General features: G+C 41.8%; 1 protein-coding gene across 2 annotated transcripts in view; it reads left to right on the top strand.

Moving 5' to 3' along the window:
- Positions 1-20,873, top strand: part of RABGAP1L (RAB GTPase activating protein 1 like) — a gene marked incomplete at both ends in the record, with an annotated part of 181,804 nt that extends 160,931 nt beyond the window's left edge. For both annotated transcript variants that reach the window (XM_079536078.1, XM_079536077.1), the window contains 7 exons: positions 7,834-7,926; positions 14,856-14,966; positions 17,176-17,280; positions 18,376-18,459; positions 18,984-19,055; positions 20,225-20,422; positions 20,718-20,873. In XM_079536078.1, coding sequence (XP_079392204.1) covers positions 7,834-7,926; positions 14,856-14,966; positions 17,176-17,280; positions 18,376-18,459; positions 18,984-19,055; positions 20,225-20,422; positions 20,718-20,873 — 819 coding nt within the window. The remainder of the gene's footprint in view (positions 1-7,833; positions 7,927-14,855; positions 14,967-17,175; positions 17,281-18,375; positions 18,460-18,983; positions 19,056-20,224; positions 20,423-20,717) is intronic.
- Positions 20,874-27,719: the final 6,846 nt, after the last annotated feature.

The following is a 27,719-nucleotide window of genomic DNA, read 5'->3' as shown; positions in this document are numbered from 1 at the left end:
TCCTTCACCCTGTGTGTCACCAAAGGGTGTTGGAATGAACAAGCACGTTCAGATTGTCTGTATTCAGGCTGAACTGTCATAGCAGCTCCTGCAGCGTTGAGCTTTGTCGTCCCAGAATTGTGTTTTTTATCCTTGCCAAGAGGAATGGGGGATGAGAGGCAGGCCTGGGTCAGAGAGCTCAGCGAGGAAATCTGTGCTGCTCAAATGGGATTGGCTTTCCAGCTGAGGTTGGCAGTATGGCCATGTCATCTTCAGCCCCTCCTGCCGATGCCCCTCTTGCTTTTGTCCGAGCTTAGTTTGCTCTTGGGCTGTGCCCTGCTGCATGAAGTCTTGAGTTTGGTAATGGACTAAACCTAACAGACTCAGATAACTGTAAAGGGTGAGTGCAAGTCTCAAAAGAAAAAAAAAAAAAAGTTTATGTATATATACTTTATATATATATCTTATATACATAAGACTTCTGCATGTTGATCTTCAAATCAGCATGCCTGATTGGATCTCCTGGGGGCCAATGAGCAGTGCTGCTGCATGTTCCCTTCCCTAGAGGTGCTCTCTAGCAGCTACTTACAGCATGCTACTGGCTGACTAAGGCTTCTAAACTCTGCTGGTCTTCCTCTAGGCACCTGCCTGCTCTGTGGTGAGATGCTTTGCAGGTCCCACAGAGGCTGAAAGGTGCAAATATGGCAAAGCTTGAAGCTTCATTAAAGGCATAGAGGAATCCTTGGCAGATGAAGGAGTGCAGACAACGTGGCAGGGCACACATCAGTGATCAGAGTGAAATGCTATATGCGGCTTCAGTGACCCTTTCTGGTACCTTGGAAGCTGGATGTTGTTTCTCTTGCTTTTTCAAAACCCCTGTCATTCAATCTGTTTGGTTTTTATTTTAAGGCTTTGGACAGCAGCATTTATGGAGTAGGGAAAGAAAGAGGATAGGGAGGAAGGTTGCAGGGAGGAAGGTTGCAGGGCAAAAGCCCAGCTTCAACTCAACTTGGCCAGTGGGATGAAGTTCAACAAGACCAAGTGTCTGGTCCTGCATTTGGCCACAGCAACCTATTCATCCCAGATCCCTACACTTACACTGCAGTGACAAGGACCAGAGTGATAGAGCCAGGAGGGAGTCATGGCATAAGGGTTGAGAACTGCTGCTCATGACAGATTTCTGTCTTTCAGAAAAGCTGGTGGGTCTGCACAGAGAGGTAGTAGTCATATTTTGCACATGAATCAGAGTCATGAGGTTTTTGGCACAGCAACGTGAGGACAATAGACCACAGTGGAACTGGGGGAAAGCAGTAGCTGATGTGTCAACAACCAGTGTACAGATGATGTATCTTGCACAGGAACCTTTGGCCAGCCATCCTGTCTGTAAATAGGGTTTACTGAGTAAACCATATGGGCATGGCCAGGAGAAGTGCTGTTCTAAAATTGTGCTTTGTACTGCTGCTGTAAGGCGTTCCTTCCTATCCTAAAAGCAGAATTATGCCACTGTTTTTAACTGAATGTCACTGCTTTCTCTGTGTTGAGGCAGGACAGGATTTCTCCATTGAGTGCTACAGCTGGGTGTAATTTACCACCCCTGATTTCTTTTCATTGTCATAGATGTGGATTAGATCAAAATCAGGGAATGGTGCCTCTCAACCTGGGGGAGGGCTGACGGTCACCAAGAAGGAGTGTGTTTGTAACGTATAGCACCAAATGCACTGGAAGGTTTGTGGAAGATTGTAAACTTTCAGGGAAATATAATGCTATGAGGTACAACCATAATAATTATGTGGTGGAAAATCTGCTCTGGTCAGTGTGCCAGTTCTGCTGTTACCTGCTCCTGCACTGAGTCCTATGGGTCTCTAGGAGTCATTAGACTACATCATCTTTTGTGGCAGAGACCTCGTTGTTCAGGCATTTTTTAAGTTCTGTTGGGTAATAAAAATGACCTGTATACAGATATTTTTCCATCTAGAATGTTTTGTTTACCCTTAACCACTGCACTCTTGTTGACCAGAACTGATTTAAATGCAAAAGGATGCTTGCTGACAACGTGAATGTGGCTGTTTCCTGAATGTAGCTGTTTCCTTTCGCTGTGTGCCTCTCAATACTGAATCTCGTATTGTGACAGGAAGCACTTCTTGTCTGTGTGAGCTGCAAGACATCCGCTGTGATGATAGAAAATAATCAGCCATTTATAAGCACTGCTTTTAAGCCACAGAGGATGGTTGTTGGGTTACTTGGTTGGTCTTTTTGTAGTTTGTTTGTTTGTTTTTTTGCTAAAACAAACAGAGTTGAAGTGGATAAGAAGCCCTCCATAGCCCAGAGCGAAAATGAATTTTGGAATGCTGAAAAATTTGTGGATCTGAAGATGAATATTTTACTTCCTTTTTAATGCAGATCCCTCTGCAGTCCATACATGTGCTTGTAACACAGAAGTATTGCTGTGAGTGCGTAAGTACACTCCAAGGTTCAGAGCTGCAGCTCAGGAAATGTGAATTTCTTGTTCTCTTTGCCTGTGCTGCTGCATAATGAGGCTTGCTGCATATCTCTTGGTCTCAGCTTACTCTTTTAACTAAGTTAACTGTATTGTTAACTGAGCCTAAGTAAGCAGATCTTTAAATGGAGGGGCAATGGAAGAATAATGTGTTCTGCCAGGTTCAGCAGGTTTAGATGAATGGAAATGCAGTAGAGAGATTAGAAGCTGACAAAAGAATCTGGTGTTGGAAATCAAGCAGAGTCACTGACTGCAGCCACTGCTGTTCTGAATCACAGTTGGTTGGGCAGGTGCTCTGGAAATTTGCTCCTTTTCACCCTTCGTATAAATTCCTGTGGATGTCTTAGCTGCAATTGATATATTTTGTTAATGGGGTGATGTGGAAAAGGTAAATAAAAATTCAAAACAAAGCTGATTTGCTTTGCCTTCACCCTGCATTCAAATTGGATTTCTGTTATCCTAAAGACTCTCTCTGAGAGGTCTTAGACCTACAGAAGTGACAAAGGGATGATATGCAGCAAGAATAAAATTCTTCCTGCAGTGAAGCAGTACTTAGGCATGCTGCTTTGGGACAAGCTGCTTTGCTGGTATGAAAAGAGCATCTCTGCAGGTTCTTTTTTTCCAAATGCAAGATAGAGGTGGTGCTGTGCAGCTGGCACTCAGACAGACACATGGTAAGCAGACAGTCTCTCCAGCATAGTGAATGTTTCCAAGGAATCTCAGGGAGCATCTCCTTCTTGCCAGTGCAGATAGTAAAATAGCAACTGACATTCAGGGCTTTTATTGTGCTGCATGCAACTCGTGAGCTGGAGCAGGGTAACAGTACTGTGGGTTCATCTTTATCCACTGTGATGAAAGGTGGTAAATCAGCCTGAGCCCTGCAGATTTTATACTGCAGATTCACCTGAAGCCGGTCTGCAGGGAGGATGATGCTGGAATCAGGTGGTAAGACGCTGCTTCCCAGGAACTAGTTGACCACATTGCCCCAAAACCAGGGATTGGGTGATGTTTAATGAGGTTGGTGGTTGTGTTTTGGAGTGGGGCACTTGGCCGTGGTGCTTTAGCTAGGTGAAAGAGCAACACCTGTTGTTCCATTGGATTTCAAACCTGCAGGGAAACAGCATGTTATCAGCAAGCCCTTAGCTGCACAGTGACAAAAGGAGCGGTGGGAGTTCTTCAAACCCTGTTCCAGCTTTTGGATTTTCTTTAGGCAGCAGCTGATTTAAATCCCTACGTTTCTTCACCATACAAAGTCTGTTCTGCAGGCGTTTGCAGGCGGGGAAACTCTGATTTGGCCTTTTTCCTCTGAGATTTCACGCTTGTGGTTAATATCTCATAGGGGATCAAGTTGTTCTGGTTGCTTTGCATAACATCTATAGATGACATCCCACTCATCCCCTTTAAAATCAAATCCAAGAGACAAGTCTCTTGTGCCAACATGTTACTGTCGGTTTTATTCTTTCTTTTTCATTACTGCGTTCTCCCAAAAGAAAAATAAATTGCTTATCTACTTCTGAATCTTATTTCCAGTGACGGATATTGCAAAGTATTTCTTCTTGGTTTTTGGCAGCCACATTTGTAAAGATGGGTGGTACAGTTATCCATAGCAGTGACTAGGCAGAGCAGGGAAGCATTGACTCAGTTTCTTCATCTGCTCTTGTTACATTAGAGCCTTAATTTGGCTAAATGAACAAAATCATACTGTCCTTCCTTGAACCTGATTTAGTTGTTTTTAAATATTAAATATGAATTAGATCAAATCAATGTGGCAACAAATGAAGGCATCGTGTGAGATCTGAAATGCATTATCACCAGTCTCCTTCCTAAGGTTCTACTTAAAGCTTGCTCTCTTCGTATGACACGCTTCAGAGAAACAAGCATCATTTTGAAAGGAGGAGTGCAGAGGTAACTGAATGCTGCTGCCTACATTGGTAGTTTGATGGGACTGCGTATTTTTGGAGTCTTTATGCAGTGCCAGATAGAAAAGGAGAGGGGAGCTGGGAAAGGTGCACTGTGTGGCACTCATTATTTCCTTACTGGAAACTGGAGATCAGGTAATGGGATTTTTCTCTCTGGATCAGCCTCTGACTCTCTTCAATATGTTCAGGAAATCACTTTACATCTCTGCTTCCATTTCCTTTGGCTGTCAAATGAACATAATGATAACTACCTTCTCTGAGTGCTTGTGCCTCATTAGAGCGATAAAACATTTCGGAGGAAGGAATCATTGATGTGTGACTTATTAATCCTGCAAGGTCAGGCTGAACTGCCTGTAAACAGCCACAGAAATTGCAGGATGAGGAAAAGGTCTCCCGTAGCTGAGTGAACGCTGGTGCTCCACACGCTGCCAGTGAGCAGGATTGCTAGAGAAGGGTGAAGCAGATTTTTCCAGCCCTGTTTGAACAAGGGCCAGTTAACAACAGAGCATTTTTCTCACCTGCTGCCTATCAGCTCACTGCAGTGCATCCCTGAATGTTCTGTGCACTCGTATGTTGTTTTTGCAGGAAGAGGATTTGCTGTTCAGTTCATCTGCTTGGATGTCTTATCGAGATGCTCTGTGTGTTTTTCCTGTACATACAACCACTTGCGACATGATAAAAGAGCACAGGTCAAGAAGATACTGAGATAAACAGATGAGCCATGTTTTAAACTGTAAGAGCCTCCTAAATTTGATAACCATCAGTTCTAGCCAGTATAACCGTGGTGCTAAAGAAAGAAGAAATCAATATTGCAGAAGCTTTTGCAGAAAATTTATGAGCACACTTTGTTCAGGAGCAATCCATGAAGACTGAAGCATAGCTAGCACTGTGCTCTGATGGAGGAGCTTAAAGAGAAGCCCCTTGTTGAATCCACAAAGTGTTCCAGGGAATAGGAAAACAGGCTTATTTTTTGGTTTTAGTGTAGCAGTGTGTGTGCAGAAGAAGGAAGTTCTGTGAAAAATTGTCAAGCTCATTTGGGTACTGCGGCTGAATGGACAGTAACAGTGGAGCCTGCTCCCTGCCAGAGCTATAACTATACTGCTTTGGGTTTATATTCATGGGGTAAATGGTTTGTATGAATTGTTTCTCTAACTGTTTTCCCTCAAAATCCTTAAGATGGAATTTCACTGTGTTTAGATGCTACTTTTCAGCTGAGACAAACTTGTGTCATAAGCAGGCATTAATGTACCAGTCAGGTTATTCTTTCAGCATACATGGCAACCATTTTCTAACTATGTCATTGCATATTCCCCTATGCCCAGTGTTTGCACTCTTTGGTTTGATCCTGGCTTATGATTTACTGTTAATACAGGTGAAGTGTCACTCTGCCTTCATCCCAGCTGACAGGCTCTGCAACCATGGGCAGCTCTTATAGTTGCATACAGGGGAGCTCATCCCTCTGATGGCCGCAGAGGACCCACGTTTGGTCCCGCTCATGGCTATCTATTGAAACCTAGAGGTGAAACAGAAGAGTGGTTGGTGTGAATTGTTACCAGGTATTAAGAAATCCCTTTGGAGGGCTCGATTCCCACCACAGTATTTGCGTGGCTGTTTGCTGGGGGATGCTTGTCTCTTCGTGTAGGGAGGTTTACTTCTTATTTGTACCTTAAAGACTGATTTGGTCTTCATTAAAAACATCAAAAATACAGGAAAATATGTAGTTGTACAGATCGTCTTCTGTTTTACACCTGCGCTGTGCCTTTTTCCTATACTGCTCCATGACATCTCCCCCATATTTACCTTCACTTTGTGCTGGTAGCATATAGGAGCACAGAATGACAAAATAACACAGGAGAGCTGAGTCTGGAGGATCTCAGTGCTCCAGCCTGAGAACCTTGATCTGTCTGTCTGAACAAGATTAAAGCAAGCACTGTGGAAGCTGAGAATAGATGAAGATTGGATATATGATGGGTTCACATCATTTAAAATTCTGTCTTGAAATTATTTCTTATTCTTGATTATTAAATAGCATCAATGGCATCAAGTTGCAGCTAAAACAAAGCAGGCTGGTTTTGCTTCCTGAATGTTGCCCTGTTGAAAAATAAAAACATTCTCACTCTTCTGATTAAATCATTTTCATCTTGTTGTGGTTTGCAATAAAGAGTGATCAAAGGGAAATTCTCTTCTATGTCTGTCCAAAATGCTGAAAGTTTTTATCTTTCTCCTTTCCTCCTCACTTTGTGTGTTGATTGGTTTGACTCCATCTGTAGCTGCAAGCAGTAGTGCTGCTTTATCAGCTCTGTGCTGCTTTGCAGGTCACAGGTTTCATGTTTTCTGCTGTACCAAGGACCTTGCCTGGTCCCTTCCTGCATCACAGAGGAAGGAGGTATTGGATTGAAAACCAGTAAGAGAAAAACAACACCCAAACTACATGTAAACATATAACTCCCATTGGCAGTAACTTTGTGTCCTAAGGCAAGGTGATAGGAGCATGTCCTCATGCCAGCAGCTGGCTAGACAAGATCAATATGTGAAAGAGGAGGAGATATGTGCATAACAGAGAAAGAGCGTTTCCGAGTCACAGTGGTCAGTGGTGTTAGTGATCTCTCTGGGTGCCAGCCCTTGAGGCCACACTTAGCAGGGCTGAGTTCTTGCTGCACAGAAGGGACATGGTAATGCTATTGGAGGCCTCCAGAGAGATGGTCACATAGCACAGTGTACCAAGGTGAAAGGTCACAGCATCTCTGTGCTTGGTTTGTAGAAAATACAGGTGCTCTTTGTGTCCCTTGTTTCATGTTCAAAGCTGTGTCTTCCCAGAAACCAAGCTTGCTGGGACCTTATCCTTACGCACCGTTGTTTACTGAATTTGCTTGTGATTTCAGTGTTGTTGCCTCTCTGTTTCCCTGCTGTGGCTGGCAGCAAGCACTGCAGCATCTCCACCTTTGCCGAGGAGTGTGGTGCCAGACTTCACGAGGGCATTGGTCACAAGCCAGTAATTTAGACATTAATACTCTTTCAGCAATAAAAACCATTACTCTCATCTCCCCCAGGGAATTCTCCAGTCGTTTTGCACTCACACTTCTTTCTTCTAATTCATTTTAGCAGGTTTTTTTTTTTATAAGGCACTTTATTTCATATCAAAGCATATTTTCTTCTTCCCTGTTCTCTGGCTCCATTTTGTTCTTGTTTCTTATTGCAATGTCTCAAAGTATTTGAAAAATTAACAGCAATAGGCACAGAAAGATTTCAGCCAGCCTGCAATGTATCGGTAAGTGACATGGCTTGCTGAGCAAGGGGGGAGGGAGCAATGGGGAGCAACTTAATTCAGCAGCAGTTTCCAGCGCTTCCTTTGCTTCCTGCTTGCAGGCAGAGCTTTCAGAAAGCCTTTCTGGTGTTTCTCTGATCTTTAAATGCATGTCTTCCAAATGTGTCCCACAGGTGCCAACAAAAAAACTGAAGAAATATGAGAGAGAGTACCAAACAATGCGAGAGAGTCAGCTGCAGCAGGAAGATCCTATGGACAGATACAAGGTACGGGAGATGCTGTGTGGGAACCTTTTTCGTTTGCTGAATGACATGGGGAGAAATGCAGTCCCAGCCATTAGGCAGAGGTGTGCTCCCACCCTCACCTCTCCAGGATTTGCTGATGTAGATTTCAGGGAATTAAAATGGCAGGCAAAACTCATTCCCTCTCCTGAACGAGCACTTTGAACACTCAGTGTTTTTGCAGGGGTGTTTGAATCATGATTTGTTAGCCTCAAGACATTTTAAAGTAGCCACATATAATATTTTTCTTCTTTCAGTTTATATGTTTGTAGGTAACTCTCCTGCTGTTGCACTTTTACGGGAGACCTTCCTGAGACGCAGAAACAAAGGGTGATTCTCAGCTACAGACACAGAAAGGAGAAAATACACATTGTTCTAGCCCAAGCTGTGTGCAGTAACATCCACAGAGACTTTTGGAAGATGCACTCTTCCTTGGCTTGATATGTTCTTGTTTCTCAACTCTGTTTATAGCAAATGTCAGTAATTTTATGTCAGTATAATGGCTAGTACAGTGGGACCCAGTGTTCTTCTGGGGTCCTAGTATACTACTGCAATAGAATTAATAGTCATAAATAGCAGCAGAAGAATAAAGTTCAGTTATTAATATGACAGCTCAATAGTTGACAAAAAAGAATTAGTCCTTGATAAGTTTGGATCAGCGTTGTTTCCATTATGCTTGTTTTATTGTTACTGCTACATTCTGTTACTGCAGATTTTTGTGTGATGGAGGCTCTGCCTCTAGGTTTATATTTTACACAGTGTCCAGGATTCTTTTATCGCTTACCCAGTATTAAAAAGAGGTTAGTGTTTCTTGGGAAAAGCTGCCAAAGATGAAGCACCTTTCTGGATATTGCCCGGTTTTGCTGGGAACTGACATTGCTTATATACACCTGTGATGTTCTCCTGCCGTTCTTCATTGTGCCTTATTATGTTGGTACAAAGTCTGCCCAGAGTGCGGGCTAGTAAATAATTACAGGTGCTGCCACAGGTTTACATGGTATGTGAGCACAAGGAAAGTGCGGCGTGTTCGTAAAACCACAGTGTGAAAGACTGTAAATATGATAAGATAGAGTTACTGTTACAAAGAAAGTAAAACTGACTTTAAAGGTAATATTTGCTTGTGGAAAAACAGTGTTTTAAGTGTAGTTGTTTTATGTCAAAGAGTGTATGTTTTATTGTTTCTGAGAACTGGGACTGCCAAGAGCTGATGATCAGAACATTGAGAAAAAAACACAACTTGCTGCTGATGAACTTCTTTTCCAGTGGTTCGCTTCTACTACTGTGAAATTAATACTTAAAAGCCAAAGAGAGCTTCTTTAAAGCTCTGTGGAAATGTATTAACTGGTTAATCCTTGGTGATGGGTGGTGAAGAATATCATCTCCAAACTGCAAATGAGGGTATAGAAAGTGGCTCTGTGGTCACTGCCTGTGTGAGTCCCTGTCACAGCCAAGAGCACAGCGCAGCTGTTGCCTTGCACTTGCCCAACTGCCTTTGTGGGGTCTGCTCTGCTTACTGATGGTGTGCTTAGGTAGGCTCCGTAACTTGTTAGCTGCACATTAAATGCCAAGTTCAGACTCATTCTTCAGCTGATTGATGTGGTGCAGAAATGCTTGTCGGTGCTCTCTGTCCGTTGTCTTGCTTGCTTGTTTTTCATTTGTGTGTCAGGCTGAGGTTGGTGAGATTCCAAAGGGCAACAGGAAGTGCAAGCTGTGGACCCTCGGGGACAGAACGTGGAGAGCCAGCTTCGCTTGTCCCTTAAATGATCACACAGCAGCCCTTGTGTTTGAAATGCATTTGGTTTTGGCAGTGTCACTGTTAGACCGCCTGGCTGGGCTTGGTTAGGGAAATGCTGGAGGCAGTGCTGGTGAAAAGCCAATATATTGCCTCTGAGCACAGCATTGCTGTTAGCTCCTCTGGCCTTGTGTGCTCTGTGTGCACTCTGCCCTAGAGGTCCACCTTGTTTGTAATCTTCCAGAACACTGTGTTGCTTACGTTTACTTACCTGGGAAGAGGGGACTGCTCAGACTCATGGTGCCACTTGGAATGTTCCTCTTAGAGGTTGAGAAGGAAACAGGCTTGCAGCCTCTTAACACAGTTTTTAGTTATAATTGTTACAGTTTTTGCTGTTTGCAGTGTGTGGTGCTTTTTGTTGCCAATAGATTTGTCAGGACCATAGGGATGTACTCAGTCATGGTGTTGTATTGGCACTCCTGACTTGCAGGGATGAAGGATGTGTTGAGTAAGACCCTTCCCTGTTGGAGAGCAGATGAGAGCAAGACCCCCTGTGGTGGCAACAGGGCTCCAGCCGAGCTGCTGCCTCTTCCTGCTGTCCCCGCTGCCCTGTGAGCAGCAGGGAGAGAGCTCACAGGAGGTGATGCAGAGAGACTGAGGAGCAGTCAGACTTCAGGGAGAGAGACCATGACCCATGGAGTGCACGACAGCTTCTTCCTGTCCTGGTATTCCTGAGCACAGTAACACTGGGGCTGAGGAGCAATGCCAGGAAGGAGATGCCTCGTGCCCGAGGGCAGCTGGGTGCATCCCGCAGGGTGCTCCTGTAGAGCCACCACCCCCACACTCCCCATAAACTCCAAAAAAGGGCTACTGCTGCCGTGTCACACCTGCCATTAACCAGTCACATTTCCTTGACAGGTTGAGTTTGCATGCTACAGTAAGATGTGCTGTATGAACAGTATTAACAGGTGCCATATGTTCTGGTGTTTATTTCCTTCTGTATCTACAGGTATTATGTAGGAAAAGTATATTTTTTTATGGACACGTTTTCATGGTCAAGTAATTTCATCTTTCATTATTCATGAGAAGTCATCATTCACAATGCTGTTAGGTTTTTAAAGGGTGCAAAAGTAAACACATTCTAAATTGCTTGTTGCCACCAAATTTCATACTTTTTAGTTAAAATAAAGAACAAGTTGCCTAAAAGAGTCAGTTAAAAAAAAGTGACCTGTATGTGCAGGAAAAAAAATAGCAGTATGGTTCAGATTGATATTTTCTGTATATTGTTACAGGTATTTTTTTCTGTGTTCAAGAACATCTCATGAAGCAGGGCTGTGTTTGACTTGCTAAGAAATTGCTGAAGTTGGGCTCAGCAGCCTTTTGTTTTAAATAAAAGGGAGAATATCCAGATAAAGTTGGCTGGACCCTGCTTGTGCCCAAGGCTTTGTTCTGAAGGTAGAAATGCATTTTCCTCCATGGACTCCATTGTGCGACAGAGATGTTGTCTATCTGAATAAATGTGTGATTTGGACATAATAGCTTTTTCTGTCTTTGAAGTGGAAGCATTTTTATTCAGAGTCATGGTAACCGAATGGTAACTGCCATGTGGGAAAACATGAGGTAACTCTCGTTGGGATTTCTTGTTTGTGGGTTGGTTTGGGTTGGTTTTTTTGTTTGATTGTTTATTTTTGTTCAATTTGTTGAAAGTGCTAGTGCCCTTCTGGGACGTTATGTTCACAGTCAACAAGGAAAGACACAAACCACTTCCAGGAGCCTCTGAGTTGCTTCCCACGAAAGGTTTTCCTGGGTAGTGGTGTAAAAGCCTTTTGGCTTTCTAGATGGTGTTTCTCAGGGTTTTCCTTTAGAGCTGCCCTTGCAATCCAGGGCTCTTCCCAATGGGCTTACAAAGACTTGAGTTTGATTGCATCAGGAAAGTGAATTGTTAGCAGTGTTTTCATTCCACCACCGAGGACCTGTTCTTGCCAAAGATCTGTGGTTTGGGTGTTTGCTTACCCCAAAAATGTGACACTGAATTGCTTAACAAGGTTTGTGACTCGTTACACCCAGCTTGAGTAGCAGCATAGAGAGGATGCATCATGATCACTGATTGTGTCTGGTATTGCTCCTTTGTGCAGGCTGGTTGGGAGCAGAGGGTGGAGTTTCAGCCCTTCAGTCTCCCTGAACTGAGGCTTGCCTCCTGCTTTCAAATTTGCCTTCGTTCCATCAAGTGTGTGATGGAAGCTGGAGAATATCCTCTTTAAAAAATAGGAACTAAAGACCTTCTGAAGAATTGGCAACTTTTTTTTTTTTTTCTTCTGATTTTGCTGGTATTAAAAATATTTTATATCCTGTTTTCACTGTCTTTACATCAATGGTTGAAAGCAGTATTTGGTCTGTGACTTTGCTGGAGGTAAGTTTCTTTGTGTTTGTTCGTACCAGCAATGTTTGTCCCTCTTGGAAATGCAGTATCCTCCTTTTAAAAGAGTTCACGGGATGCTTTTTGTAACAGGAAGGAGGAATTTAGGAAAGAGGGAATATCATGTTTTAATGATCGTAGGAACTGGGTAGTGCTGATGAGAAGGAAATTGTCGGCACAGTCAGTGAATTATTAGCAGTGTGCAAAAAAAAGGCAGGAAGCTGGCTGCTTATACCAAAGACATCTAGCAGGTCTGACGAGTTGGCTCATGCCAGGTTACAAAATACTGCCTGTGAGTCCTGCTGGAACAAACCAGCTCCATCTATTGAACTCTGTTCCATCGCAACCGGTATTTTATAAAACCTGTATGTATTTCAGAGCCATCGGAAGTAGTCTGCTAGATACAAAAAGCACCATTCGATATTTTGATTTGTTGTATAACGTTAGGTTTTATTTAGACTTAAGCAGATGAGAGTTTCCTCCTGAGGAAGGAGGCAGTTTTTCACTGCTAGATCAGGGGGGAGGAGCTGGAAAGGACAAACCATCTAATCGTGCACACTGCCCTGTATGGAGGAAGAGTAAAGGTGGCCCAATGAGAGACTCAGCTCTTAGACTGGATGCCCAAGGTAAGAGATGTTTAACTTACTAAAGATGTCAGTTCCAGTTTAAGAGGAGGATAGTGCATTTCCAACCACGCAGCTTGCTTACCACTTGTCTGCAAATGCAAAGCAGGAACTTCAGACTTCACGTTGTGCAGCTTGCTTTGCAGACACCGAAGCTTCTGGCGAAAGCAGAGCAAAAATGTTACAGCAAACTTCTTCCTGGGTTATTTTTGCTCTAAGCAACATCCCTATGAAAAGGTATTGGTGCTGTAGCATCTGACAGCAGTACAGCCCTAATTCAGTCCCAGTTTCTAAATGAACTGAAGAGACTTTCTGTTACCTGCTCACTGACAAACCTTGTCTGTAAAAACGACGTTTCTTGGGTGGCCTGAATTCGTACAGAAGTAAAGATGCATTGGAGCTTCTTGTTACTGAAGACAGCAATTTAGTTTTATGCTTTAAAGTACATGCTATCCTTACAGGATAGTTCCACTTCTAAAAATTCCCCGTCTCAAGCAGAACACAATGTGATTAAAATTTAAAAAATCCCCTCTTTCTGCAATGGTTATTTTAACTGTGAGAGACACGAATATTTTACAGTTCCTATTTAAAAAAGAAAACAACAAAGTTATTTAAAGTACTGTCTTTGAGAGAGGAAACAAGCTGACTTTCCTGTGCAGGGCAGTGCACAATCTATTTGCACAATAAGGTCACACTAAGGAGAATGTATTTGCACAATTTCTGCTTCCTGCCACAGAGGAAGCTAACACAAAGAGGAGACCTTTTTTAGCATACTCTTAGAGCCAGAGTTGTCCTTTTTTGTTTAAGATGAACATGCAGAATTTTTGTTTTTTTGCAGCAGATGAAAGCAGCAGTTTCACTGCGGTGAGCTTTGGAAGGAGCAAAATATGTGAGCATAGCTGTTGAGCAGGAGGAAGTGAAGGCTGGTGAATAGTACGCTTCTGCAAAGAAATCACATTGTGTGGAAAAGCATTCACTGAGCAACCCTTGGAAAACATTGCTGATCTATATTCCCTTTTACTGTTTTTCTTTGGAGAGCAGAACTTACCTTTGGAGTGTCCTTTTTGTGATGCTGTTGTGTAGGTTGCCATTTCTCCATCTACAGGTTTCCATGCGAGCTTGTCATTTTCATAGTGCACAAATTCCAACATCTGTCTCTTTCGCAGTCACTGTGTGACCAAAGGCCAGAAAATTTTGTACTTCTCTCGAAATGTATTTGAGGAGGGGAGCTGCATCTGGCTCAACTGGCTGTGCTTTCTGTAGGCAGAGTGTTTGGTGTGGACTTCTGCAAGCCCACCAACCCACAGATACCTTCTGAATGGAATTCTGCTTCTCATCTCCAGAACAGTCACTTAAACTGATTTTTAAGAATGTGCCTTGTTAATTGTTTTTTCCCCATGCACTTACCCTCATTAGTTAGTGCTCTGCTCCTTTGTGGAACAGGTCTGGTTGTGCTGAGGGGAGCATCGGGGCCTGCAGTTCTACATTTTGTGTTGCCATGCATCAGCTGCAGAAGATGTTCTGGATTTGTGCTTAGGGAGTGACAGCCCCTCTTCATCTGGTGCTTTTGCCCAGCAGGAACCCTTAAAACATACTTGTTGTCACTGGTGCAGGTTGTAGAGAGAGCATGCAAATGGAGGTGCAGGTTATGGTTCTATACTGGTCCCACAGAAGATGAGCGGTTGGCATAATGTCATCTACAAATGGACTGCTTTTGTGAACTACCTGCAGACAAAGTTTTGTAAAATGGAGCAGAGGGTAGCTTTGTTCTTTTGATTGAGAACTTTATTGTGAGTATTTCCCTGTTTACTGCTGCTGGTGGGATTTTATCTGCCTTATTTCTTTTGATGATGAGCAAGCAGAAACGAAGCATTTTTACGGAGAGGACTGAGTTTACTTTGGACAGAGAAGCCCTACAGTCACTGTGTCACTTAGCGCGACTCAAACATATCCATTGGGATGTAAGTGGAATTGCTGCATTTGCACTGCTGGCTTAATTCACTGTTGTTTCTCAGAGCAGCAGTCCTGTCTTAATGTGCACTTCTGCCTTCTCGGTGCTTTATACACACAGTATATTCACTTATCACTCGTTAATATTGATAAGAATTAATATCCTCTTCTGGTTGTTCTTTTCTTTCTGCAGAGGGAAAACCGCAGGCTCCAAGAAGCTAGCATGAGGCTGGAGCAGGAGAACGATGACCTTGCCCATGAGCTTGTAACGAGCAAAATTGCCTTACGGAATGACCTGGACCAGGTAACGGGGATTTGTCATGGAGATGTGTCCAAGCTCCAGCTTATCAGTGCCAGTTTTAGGAGCCAGGTTATGCTCCATAACAGGTTGTGGGCTCAAGTAAAAGCATCAATACAAAATTAGAAACATTATAATCTGTACCCACGTCTTCCTGACAACCTTATTTCTAGTCACACTCAGAGAGCCATCTCTCCACATGAATGCAGGTGTACCAAAGAATGAACACGTATTTGAGAATGGTGTCATATGCTCCTTGAAAGACTGATTTAAAGGGAAGTTACCTACCTTACATGGATTTATTTTTTTTAACTGTAGATCCATGGCAACAAAAATTAGAAGTGTTCGTTGGCATCCACTGATAACTGCTTGTTTCCTCTGAAGACTGGACCATAGAGGGGCAGCTTTCAGAGCTCTTTAAGTCACAGATGATGTCAGAGAACTACATGTGCAACCCTCCTCTTTCTGGATCTGTTTTATGCACTACTGATAAATTCCTTAATGACTATTATTGCGGTAGAGAAGACAAGAGGGCCATGCTGTAACACCCCTCCTGATTGGCGTCATGCTTAGTGAAAGCTGTAGTGCCTCTTGTAATTTAAAATCTTTTCCTGCAAGAGACTCTCAGTTTGATTCTCAGTAGTTATTTGGCTATCTCTGTCTAACCTCAGAATTGTAAACATAATTGATGATAGCAGTGCAAGTTGTATTTCTACTTAGTTAGACCCCTGACAGCTAGGCTCTACTGATCTTCGTTCATGTGATTCTAAAAATCAGAGCCATTTGGATGTGTAAGTACAAGCAGATACTGCATTGTGTGGTGAACATTGTGGTGTAAAGGCCAAAAACAATGCATCACGGTGCTCTGTCTTCCCTAAGAATAACAGCTATGTCTGCTTCTGCCCCTGCTGTTTTCTGCAGTATCATGACAGAGCTGCTGAGCGTGTACTTTTGCCCGCTCCGTTCTTTGCTCTCCTCCATTTTAGCACCTTTCTGTAGATGAGGGGGACTCCATGAAGCTTTCCCACCCCACCTCAGGTCAGCAGCACTGAAAGAAAAGCTTTGTTCCTCACTTGCAAGGAGAGGTGAGACTGTGCACCACTGCAGGTGCTTGGGGAACCTGGAAAAACCACATAAAAGGAGGAAAGATTTTAAATTATTCCTTCTAAGTATGGCTTTAGCAAGTCTTTTATCAAAAATACCTTTGTCATTCTCAAGTCGTTTTGTTCTAAGATATCAACCTTATCACTTGTTTGTTCCTTCACTGCTCATTTTTCCTCTTTCCCATACAGCCACATATACGCAGTAAGCAATGCAGGAGACTTCAATCCATCACTTCAGCCAGGGCCTGCTACCCACAGCCACCACCAGCCCCCTCCCTCATAATTCACACTGTGGCAGTAGATAAGCTGATACCACTGGCAGTGTAGAAAAACGAAGTGCAAGTCAGAGACAAGCTCTTTCCTGTTATTCGTTGTTTATGATGCTATTTTCTCTCCTGTATTTTCAGCGAAGTATTACTTGTCAGTGTCCACAGCCTGTCCTACCATGTAGTTACTGAGGACATGTGGTGTGATGCAGTGTGCATCTGCCAGTTGGGGAAGCCAACAGAATATATCTAGGCACTGAAAAATACATTTCTCCCCTGGTGATGGATCTGGTGACCAGTGAGGACAGTGCTCACAAATCCCAAAGCATTCCCAGTGTATTGTCCAGTACACGCACTGTGTCAGGTTTCTCCAGGAAGTACTTGTTTGCACTGATGAACAAACTTATTTGGTGATTCAGTTTGTCTCTGCTACTTACCTAAGCTCTGGCACATGGTAAGGTACATAGCAGGCCCCTGACTTTTTCTGCAGTATGCAAAGTTATGCAGCAGCTGCCCTCACTTGGATTAATATTGCTGCCAACCAAAAGTACTTTATATACTGTTTATCTTAGGTTTGTATTAGGATGTGTGATCTGTGCTTACCTGTCACCTGGGTATGGATAACATTTGGCAAAAGGGTCATTCTGCAGAGTTTTTGAAGCACAAAGGAATATCTTAGCAGCTACTTGAAACGGGAATTTCATTTACAAACTAGATTGGGTGAACCCTCTGATGTCAGGAAAAGGCAACTCTAGATCCTGAATCCATGATACTTGTGAGATACATCCATCAGTGCACTTGCATTGGCACAGGTAACGTGGTTTACACCACTGCTTCTCATTCTAGGCTGAAGACAAAGCAGATGTGCTGAACAAAGAACTTCTCCTGACCAAACAGAAACTCGTGGAGACTGAGGAAGAGAAACGGAAGCAGGAAGAGGAAACTGCTCAGGTGAGGCATTCCTCCCATCTTTCCCATTTAGCTGAATGCACGCAAAAAGTTAATCAGAAAAGCAGGAATGAACTGAAGTTACAGAAGGGACTTTTGTCCTCAAAATGCAGTGGCAAAAATTCAAAGTGCCAGGCTGAACGTGTACGGTTTGTTTTTTTGAGTGTTTTCCTGAATGTCCACTTTTCTGTATCTTATCCTCTCCCCAGTATAGAAAGAATTTTCACTGGTGGAGAGCAATCACAACTAAGGAGGCACAATCAGATGTTTTTTAATTATCTAAAAAGGTTGCTGGAAGAATCATTGCCTTGTAAGAGGCTGCAACTTGACTGAGTTAAAGCTGTGGATGTTCCTTTTTGAAGCTAGAACCAACAGCAGGACGGAGTTGAGGGTTGAAGTAATGCTGCTGACCAGACCTCATGCTCTTTAGCAAAAGGTGCAGTTTTAATCCTACATAACTTACATACTGAATAGCAGCACACACGTTGGAATGTTTTGAGAGCAGTACCGTGGTTTTTGTTATTGCCATTCGACAACAGTAATTGTAACAATCAAACCAATTATTATTCCCTTTCTGCCTAAAATGGAGGCTGCCAGGATCTGTATTTACTACATACAAGGCAATGGAAGCCTTCTTCCTACTGAAAGGGTGCTTCATGTTTAGCACTTGTAAACAGTAGAGGAATGAGTTAACTGTGTTTTGATGCAGTACCACTGACTAAACCAGGTATTTACAGAGGTGAGTGATAGTGCTGAGAGACTCTTTTCCCTGTTCCAATTCCAACCAACCAACCTGTCTGCCCATACCTCTTGTCACCCACTTGGCTGTCTTTTATCTTCTCTGAACCATGCTCTGCTATTTGACAGAGAGAACTCTCTAAACAGTGATACGCTGTATGACAGAAGAGACTTCTTGGTTATAGTAGGTATTTGTGTAATAAGTGAGTCAGACCTTTTCCAGTTCTCCAGAGCTGGGAATTGGTAAGAAAAAGGTGTAGAAATGTTGTAAACACAGACCGTCTTTGAGAGAACAATTTGATGATGCATTTCAAGAACTTCTTTTGGTGTGCTGTGTAACTTCTCTCCTTCAATTCCTAGCTGAAGGAAGTCTTCAGGAAGCAACTGGAGAAGGCAGAATCTGAGATTAAGAAAACCACAGCTATTATTGCGGACTACAAACAGGTAACGTTCTATAAAGACACTTTCTCATATTTATTTGTAAATTGTTTTTTCAGCCCCTTTTGAGAGCTGAATTGTCAGAGTTGCACATCTCATCCTTCATATAAACATTAAAAAGCTTTAAAAAAACATTACACTTCAGGCTTTCAGAAAGCTTTATAATTTTTGATACATCTTTTTTTAGATTTCCTAATAGTCTGCTGACTTAGGGAAACCAAAATAATCTATCTTTAAACTATTTCTAGTGATTTTTATTTATGTTTTTGCTGTGGTGACACAGAGCCGTGTAAACATTATAAATCAGATAATCTGTAAAATATTCTTGTCCCTGTGTTCAGGTTCTGTATCAAATATTGCTATTTTTAAGTCTTAGTTATCACCAGCAGTGAATTTGTTAAGGGGTAACACGTGTAGCTGAGTGAGGCAGAAGTTAATAAGTGTTTGCTCTAAAATAATCATTACTATAAAGCACAGATCATATTTTTGTAAAGTCCATTTCATCTAAGAAAGTGCTTTCTCTGCTCCAGATTTGTTCCCAACTGAGCACCAGGCTGGAAAAACAACAGACAGCCAGTAAGGATGAACTGGAAGTTGTAAAGGTGAGACCAATGCTTCTCTGTACGGAATGGTTTGAATGCAAGTGTTGCTGAATGCCAATGATACAGAACAAAATGTGAATTGAAGCTTATTGCAACAACAGTAACGTTCACCCAGCTGCACTGACAGCCCTGTATGTTTTTCATGCAGTGTAAAAAAATGAAGTTTATCAGATTAGAACTTTCAAAATGAATGGAATGTCGATTTTTAAAAAATTTTATTTTTATTTTTTGTAGAAATGTGCTTTTGGCAGCAGTGTAGAAAGGCTGTATTTACTCAGATGTTTCCATTAAATGTAAACAAAAGAAGGCTCTCTAGAGGAGAAAACCTGCTGCTACTTGGGTGTGCATAGTGGAGAGGATCAGAATTACTATTAGGGCACAGCTTGGGCCATCCCCAGAATTTCATTAGCAGTTCCTCTCTATTCCCTAAATCCCATTCCTAGTATCTACACAAATGCTAAGTATTTCCTGATCAGGTAATAATTCCATCCCTCTGCTTTGTCACTGCTAAGTAGGTGGAATCATTTTCTGCCAACGGTAACATCTAGTGGTTCCCTTAGTACTCAAGCTGAACCTGATTTGTTGCTTTTTAGTGACCATTTCTATCTGTTACTCGTCAAAAGATATACTACTATTGATGTTCTTATAAACTGAAACAATTCAATATTCTGTGTTAGTTTGCAAGTCCAGACCAGCTGTGCTACATCCTCAGCCACCAGTGTCTATTTCACCTCACCAGGCAGCATGAAAACCTTGCAGCTGTGTGTCAAATGTTAGTAAGAAAGGCTGTCCCCTATGATTCTAACCATGCACTGAGGGCCAGTACTAGATCTTGCAGCCAACTGATTACTTCTGGAAATACAGAAAAGCTGGCTGGATTTCTTGCAAATAACAAAATCTGTACAAATTTGATCAAGAAAGTCCCTAGTCTGTAATTTATTCTGAATTGTGCCAACATAAATACTGCAAAATATGACAAAGCTTTGGTAGCAAGAAGGTTGGAGTCTCACTGAGAAGTCAAGTCTTTGTGCTTAAACAGAGAATGCTAACTAGTTTCTAAGGTCTTTTTTTTTTTTTTTTAATAGTGTTTCATATACTCAGGGTGTTGTTCATGAACTTACCAAACTCTTTTAATGTGAAGTGTGAAAGTAGCTTTCTGGCTATTCCAGGGTAAAGTGATGGCCTGCAAACACTGCAGTGAGATTTTCAGTAAGGAGGGGACACTGAAGCTGCCTGCTTTAAGCCTGGATAATAAAGGCTTAGAAATAGATGATGAGAAGGATGCACTGAAGAAGCAGCTGAGAGAGATGGAGCTGGAACTTGCACAGACCAAACTGCAGCTTGTGGAAGCCAAGTGCAAAATTCAGGTATGTGGAATCCAAGGACTGCGTGGCAGTCTCCCTAAACCAAAAAAAAGGCATATATCTATACTGCTGTATGCGTGTGAACTCCCAGAATCCTCTGTCTGTCCTTAAAAAGACAGAAATAAGGATTCTCATTTGTATATCTAAACATCATCTGCTGTTTTGGTGGTTTTAATCCGTCCTTTCTCCCCAGTGCCTGGGAGGCTGCAAAGAAAGTTAGAAGACTGAGTTTGAAGGTTTTTATTTTTTCTTTTTTTTAAATTCTTTTTGATCACTTCTGACCATTCTGCTTTCTTAGGAGCTGGAGCACCAGAGGGGAGCCCTTATGAATGAAATCCAAGCTGCCAAAAACTCTTGGTTTAGCAAAACCCTGAACTCTATCAAAACTGCCACAGGCACACAGCCACCGCAGCAGCCTCAGCCGTCCCTGCCACCCAAAGAGGGCAGCACATAGTTCCAGCCAGACCTAACACAAGAGCACAAAGAACAACACAACTGAAACCCTGGGGGAGTCTTCCAGTGGTCTCTCTTCTCCGGTAAAGGACAAAAGGCAGGCGTGCAGGCTTGAAGTGAAATTCTTCAGTGTTTTTCATTCATTCTGATGTGACCCTTTTCAAAGAGGGTAAAAATATATTGTTTTACGTTGAATTCCTACTTCCCAAACTGCCTTGCTGAAAGCCACGTTCTGATACCTTCATACTTTTACACTTTATTTTATATGACTAGATGAATAAATAATTCAAAACTAGCTCTTTAATACATGACTAATGATTCAGAATTATTTTTATCTTGCATAGAAGGTTTTTTCTTCTGGAAGAGGAGGAGAGAGAATGTCAAATGTAAAGTGCTGCAGCATCATCTCTTCCCAGAAAGCACAGTGTAACAAGTACCAGTGTGTGTGCGAGTCTAGGATAACTTATGCCCTGGGACCATCTCAGAAGTTTATCGCAGTGACTGCGTCCTGCAGAGAAGCACTTTTTGTAAAGCTTAGGCAGAGATGCCTTGTGCTCTCTTGGCACAATTGTTCGTGAGCTTCCCCGAGAATTTCGTCCTTGTTTGGGTTGTTTTTTTCTTCAGAAATGCAAGTCGTGCAGTTGTTCGTAGCACTGAGTAGCACTGTTGTTTAAAGGTGATTTACAGCTGAACTGGAACTTAACAAAGTTACCTAGTTCCCCTTTTTTATTTCATGTTTATACTAAGAACTCCAAGAAGTCATTCCTTCCACTGGGAGAAAGGGAAAACTGTTGGAAATGTATTTGTTTAGCAGAGAAGCAGAGGAAAGACCTTGCAAAGTTTGGCCCTTTTGTAAATGCTGTGCAATGAAGCAGAGCTTTTATGAATACAATTAACAGAAACCTTTCCCTGGGTCTATTTGCAAGTTCTGAATTTGACACAGAAATGAGGTACCAAATACAAACCCAAAAGGCTTTTTGCTGCACTGATGAATAAAACATCACAGAAGCAGGATCATTTTTTTGCTGTAAATCTTTGGCCAGGAAATGCTGTTGATAGTACTTATTTTATAAAGACAGACATTTTCAAGTGAAATACAGAACTTAGACTTTTCCCGTGGGATAGACTTCTCTGATGATTCCCAAACCTGTCTGGTTGTTTTATATGTTGTCTAAGGTAAGAAAACTCAAAAGTGTTTGTTTTGACTGAACATAAAGTGTTCATAGAAAGACTTATTTCATGGAAAATTAAACTATTGCTTGAACTGATGGAATATTTTTTTAATCATACCTCTCATATCTATAAAATGGTCTTGCAGGTAAATATTGCTGCTGAACAAAAGGTTGTGTAGTAATTGTTCCATTAACAACACTGTTCCAGGTATAGCAGTTTTGTTTTGACTTGGTTGTTGTTTTTATTAATTTGAAGGAATGCCATATCTTGTCAGTTTTGTATAATAAAATTTAATGATACTCATTCTGTGCTTTGTTGTCAAGCAAAATTGTGAATTACTTCAAACAGAGTAGTACGAATTTAATGTTTATCTGTGCCAAAGGAATGATTCAGAAGGATAGTCACCTGTTTGAAGCAGAGATCAGATTATAATCATAGTCCTGACACAGAGATCCTGCGACTGAATTCTCTCTTCTAAGAGTTAGGAGTTAAAGAATGTTAGCGTTTTTAAAAGTACCTGCAAGTGATCGTCTGGAAACCTTAAGACTGGGGGGCGGAAGGGGGAATAAAGAGAGAGAAAGCAGAAGGGATCTCTTTTGCAAACAGGAGAAAAATACACTTTCATGCTAATATTTACATAGATGTTTCCATTGTGTGGACTATCTTAACCTAGCATTATTCATTCACTTATCAGTACCATTCCACACTTGGTATCAACGGCGTAAAAAATTGGAAGTGACACTTGAGAACACCTGGCGAGCGTTCACTGATCACGTTTGAGAGTACTGTGCTGATGAGTGACACTGATGGTTTGACAAGTGTCCACATTTCTTAAATAGATCTTACATTTACCTTCAGTCTGATTTAAAGCCTTGATTGGAAAAATGCCATCAGAATCAAGAAAAAACGGTTAAGACTGTAATTCCCTGAGCAGCCGTGCTCACGTAACAGCTGACTGCTGCTCAGAGACCTTGCCCCCCAACTCCCTGCTGTACAGTCGTGTCCCTGTCCTTGGTATGGCACTTACTGCAGATGAATCTTAAAATATTGTGTGTGTGGATATTTTCCTGCCCTTTAGTCCTTTGACAAGTCAGTACATGAAGTCATGTCAGCGGGTCCAGTGAGAGTGAGTGGATGAGGGGGAAATGGGAGTGGTGCTCTCACAGTTTATCAAAAGGGAATTAAGTAAGCTTCTGTGTTTCATGAAACTAGGTTTGACAGAACATCATCTTTCTCAGCTCTCTGACTTTAGAAGTTGAGTTCCTGTGACAAAATCACGTTTGCTACCTGCTAGCCAGGATGATTTCATAGCTCTGTCAGATAGAAACTGGCTTACCTTGTACCTCTCAAAAGAAGTTTCAGAAGGCAATGAACGGCTGAACTATCCACTTTTGGTAATGATACAAAGGTAGTAAATGACTTTCATCTTCCATCTGTACATCCCACTTAGTGTTTGTAGCAGTGGCATTTGGAAGAGTGATATTTATACGTGGAGACTGTTTTCTCACAATTACTGCAAAGCAAATAAGCAAAAACAGCTCTGTGGAATCTTGAGAAATAAGCATTGTTATATTCAGAAACAAAGAAAGTAGCAAAACTGCGGGATTAAATCAGGAAAGCTAAAACTCAGACTGCTGACTGTACGTGTTACTGAGATACTTTCTTGTGAGGAAAAAGAAAGTCTGGCTTTTAATTAGTCCTTTCAGCAGTGGATTACAGACACGCTCATATTCCAGGGCAACTGGTCTGTCAGGGGTAGCTGGCTCAACCTTGAGATTTTCAGCAGGAAATACCAATCTTACTTTCGTGTGGCACTGGAAAGTAGCTCATAAGACTGGAGTGATTAGTTGTTTTTTTTTCCTGATTCAGTATCAAACTATGTGTCCATTTAAAAAATTAAAATTACTTTCAATACAGCTTTATGGAACTAAATCTAGTTTTAATTTTACTGAGACTGCACTACTCTGGAATGAAGCCTTTACTTTCATTAGGGATAAGCTTCCAAAGAATGTTTTTAGTATAACCGTTTCATCTTGTTGGATTCAAATTGCTCCTGAGATGTCCAGTATGGAAAAACAAACAAAGCTGCTTATCTTTTTTCCACTTTAAAAAGAAGTGTTTACTTTGACTGTAACACTTTACAGGGTCAATTAAGCAAGGTACTTACATGGTACATCTGTGAACTAGTCTCATCTTTGTGGCTCAGTACTGAAAAGCAACAGCACGTACTTTAACAAATCCTAAATTTACCTAGAGAGACATAAAAACAAAGATACGGTGGGTGGCTTTAATCCAAGGAACTGCAAAATCCCTGGAGCCCATAGGCTTTAATGTTCAGTGAAATCACTACGGGAAAGCTGGTCAGCCATGTAATCAGTATTGACAGCTGACAAACACGTTCTTGCCTCGCCCATTAATTACTACATTCTATAGGTTGCCACAGCCAAGTTACAAGTCAGATAAACGATTTTTTTTCTTGTTAGGCACCTTAAAGAACTTGTTTGCTGAGGTTTGTTTTTTTTTTCCTCCCTAAAATAGACGCTTAAATCTGTGCCATTGTGTGAAAAACAACACAGAATAAAGACAGCCATTTACAACAGGAGAGGGAGCTCCAACATCAAGAGCAGGAATAATTCAGCCCTTTGACAAAGCATGAAGTATCCCATTGACTTCAGAGTCACAGTATCGCTCACCGATTGAACAGGGCACTTGGAGTTAAATGAAAATCTTAATTACTGGCATTAAAACTTAAAAGCTGCATGAGAAATTGATGCTTTCTTCACGAGAAACAGGACTGTTCCCATCTTTGTTTTAAGTAGTTGCAGTGAAATCCACGGAACTGCTTGTATGCGTGGGAGAATTATACCTCTTATGTTGATTTACTGTTAGACTCAGGGATAATTGGCATACTTCTACATGATCTAGTAAGCCTAAATACCTTTGGCATTGAAACCAGAAACTCTCTTGTCTTACAATGCTGGGTTTTTTTCCAGCTGCTACAGAGAAAACCTTACTGTATGTCATTCTGGTTGACCAGCATGCCTCTGTTACAGCTAAACCCTGCAGAAAGGGCTGTTGCTCAAACACTGGCTGCACGAGATATGCAATGCCAAGTGTACCCAGCACCGTGGGTACACACAGCACCAGGCATCACGTTGTTCTTTCAAATGCAAAGGATTGAACTAAGGTTCTATTTATTTCCATCTGTTACCCTACCGTCCTACTGGGAGCTGTCCCTTACCTCCTTCCAAGTAACAACACTAAGGGGAGACACAGTGAAGCACTGATTTTTGGACATTTCAGAATGGATTATGTAGTAGACATCACTGCAGCCTTTAAAACTGGGCTAATCCATAGGTGGATTTAGGGAAATACAAAGAATTTGGAACTCATGACTAATTATCAGCATTGATCAAGATCCTATCTTTCTCAACTCAGAAGTCTACACAAGTTGTTTCAGGATCATGACTTAAGATGTACAGGTTAATCCTCCAGGAATACAGGGCTCTCCACTTCTCCTGGATTCCAACTGCTTTGCTACTGAATGTATTTCATGCTATTTTTACCTGGAAAAAAAAAAAAAGAAAAAAGAAAAAAAAAAAAAAAGATATGGGTAGAGAATTAGAATGTTACTTCCTCTTATTTTCTTATTCAGTGGGACTTGCTTTTATTTAACCTGTAAAGGAATATATATGTATCTTGGGAAAACTATATCTTATATATAGAATAATATATAGGAAACTGAATCCCAAGGAGATAAATACAGCAAAAGGATCGAGTATCATAGATTTCATTTGTGATTTGATACCACCAGAATCCTGGGCTGTACTGATTTCCTTCCAGTTTCTCTTATTTTTGTATTTTATATAATACATGGATGCTACTGTCAATGCAAACAAAAGCGTATGTTCTCAGCTTTTTCTCCAGGTCCCAAGTCCCCCATTCCAGTAATTCCCGGGGACACGCTGGTACCAATACCACCTTCTAAAGCTGTACTATGAGCTCTCCTGAGCTTTGGGAACTGATGCTTTTCTGTGTAAGAGGATTCTCTGGTATGTTCACACAGGGAAAAGGTTAGCAATGCAGAAAAGGATCGAATCAAGCATAATTCTGATCCAGAGCACTCTGTGTCTGCAATCACATCAGCGCATTGAATGTAGAGAGCACCCTCAAAGTGCTGATTACCAATGAGATTTTCCAAGTTTTTAGCTGCATTTGATATCTGAGTGCGTCCCTTGTTCATAAAATATAGTCACTAGAAAGAGTTATTAGGAAGAAAGAGCATCACAGCGCTGTGAGACTTTTGAGAACAGTTCCATACTGCCGTTCTTGTGTAACAAATCCATGTATTATATAAAGTATGATACAGAAATATAAGTGTAACGCTTGTTATTCAAAGTGCAATTTAATGTACATGGTCACAACAAATGTTTACTTTTCTAATTGTTACAGAATTGTTTGGATCAGTACCTTGTTATCATTGTGTGAACGATGCCTTGTAAAATAAATGGAAATGCAAACAAAATGAGAATAAGATGCTTATTTTGAGAAGCCACTTAAGAAACAGTCTGCAGGAATAAACGGCCACATTGGGTTTTCTGATACAGTTCACTCCAGTTGGTCATTTTGAAGCACACATGGTTGTACCAGGACACTGATGCTCAGCAGACAGCTGTCCAAAATGTGCACGTTGCACAGCTTATTCCAAACTGATGGTATTATGTACCTGCTCACAAGAGTAACCTGTACCGCAGGGATCTGACTGACAAGCACTGTGCTGGACACTCCAGGTGCTGTTCTGAGATTTCTAGCACAGAAAACAGACTGGTAAATATATTTATCCTAAAGGTTGTTCATATACGACAGTGGGGAAGCAGGAGTGGCTGGGACTTCATGCTTCCCTGAAGTATGCAAGAGAAACAGGCAGCAGCCCTAAGGAAGAAAAGCGGGACCAAGAGGACCCAGCAAGAAATAGCAACAGAGAAGCATGGCTGAGCAAGATCAGGGCAGAACAGTTGTGGCAGATAGCAACCAGAAGTATTCAAATGCTTCATGAAACCAGTTTTTCCTGCAGTTGTTACAGGATATATATATTTTTTTTTTATTAACTGAGATGAACAGCCACAGCTCTCTGCATAACTAGATAAGCTCCATGGGGAGTTATAAAGGAACAGAGATAGAAAAGCTGAAGATTAAAAACTTGTCTCTGGTTAATTTACCAGAGGTAACATTTTGTACTGATTCACCTCCATATCACTACCCAGAAGTTGCTTGTCATCAGTTTGTATCAGTGTCTATGGAAGGAGGGAATGGCTACCTCGTGCTCCACAGAGAGGTCAGATCCTCTCAATTGACTTTACCCCATCCTTTGAGCTGCTAGGAACACACTGCACAGCCCCGTGTTCACCACAAAGACCAGATGAGGATCCTACAGCTGAGTTTCAGCACTCCTACCTGTCCTACCAAGCTCCTTCTTCCCTTCCTGCTGCACAAACAGCTCCCATTCTTGTCCCCTGGGAGAAGCCACTTGGCTCCTCATGAGGATGCACAGAAGAAAACTTTTGTCATTCTCTCCTGTTTATAGCCAAGGTAGGACACAGCATTCAGGTGGCACTGCAGCTTTACCCCAGAAGAGCCATGCAGAACTTGTTTTCATAGTAGAAGAGTTAAAAAC

This window comes from Tetrao urogallus (assembly GCF_951394365.1).
Source record: "Tetrao urogallus genome assembly, chromosome: 5".
Lineage (NCBI taxonomy): Eukaryota > Metazoa > Chordata > Aves > Galliformes > Phasianidae > Tetrao > Tetrao urogallus.
This window is presented reverse-complemented; position numbering and strand designations above follow the sequence as displayed.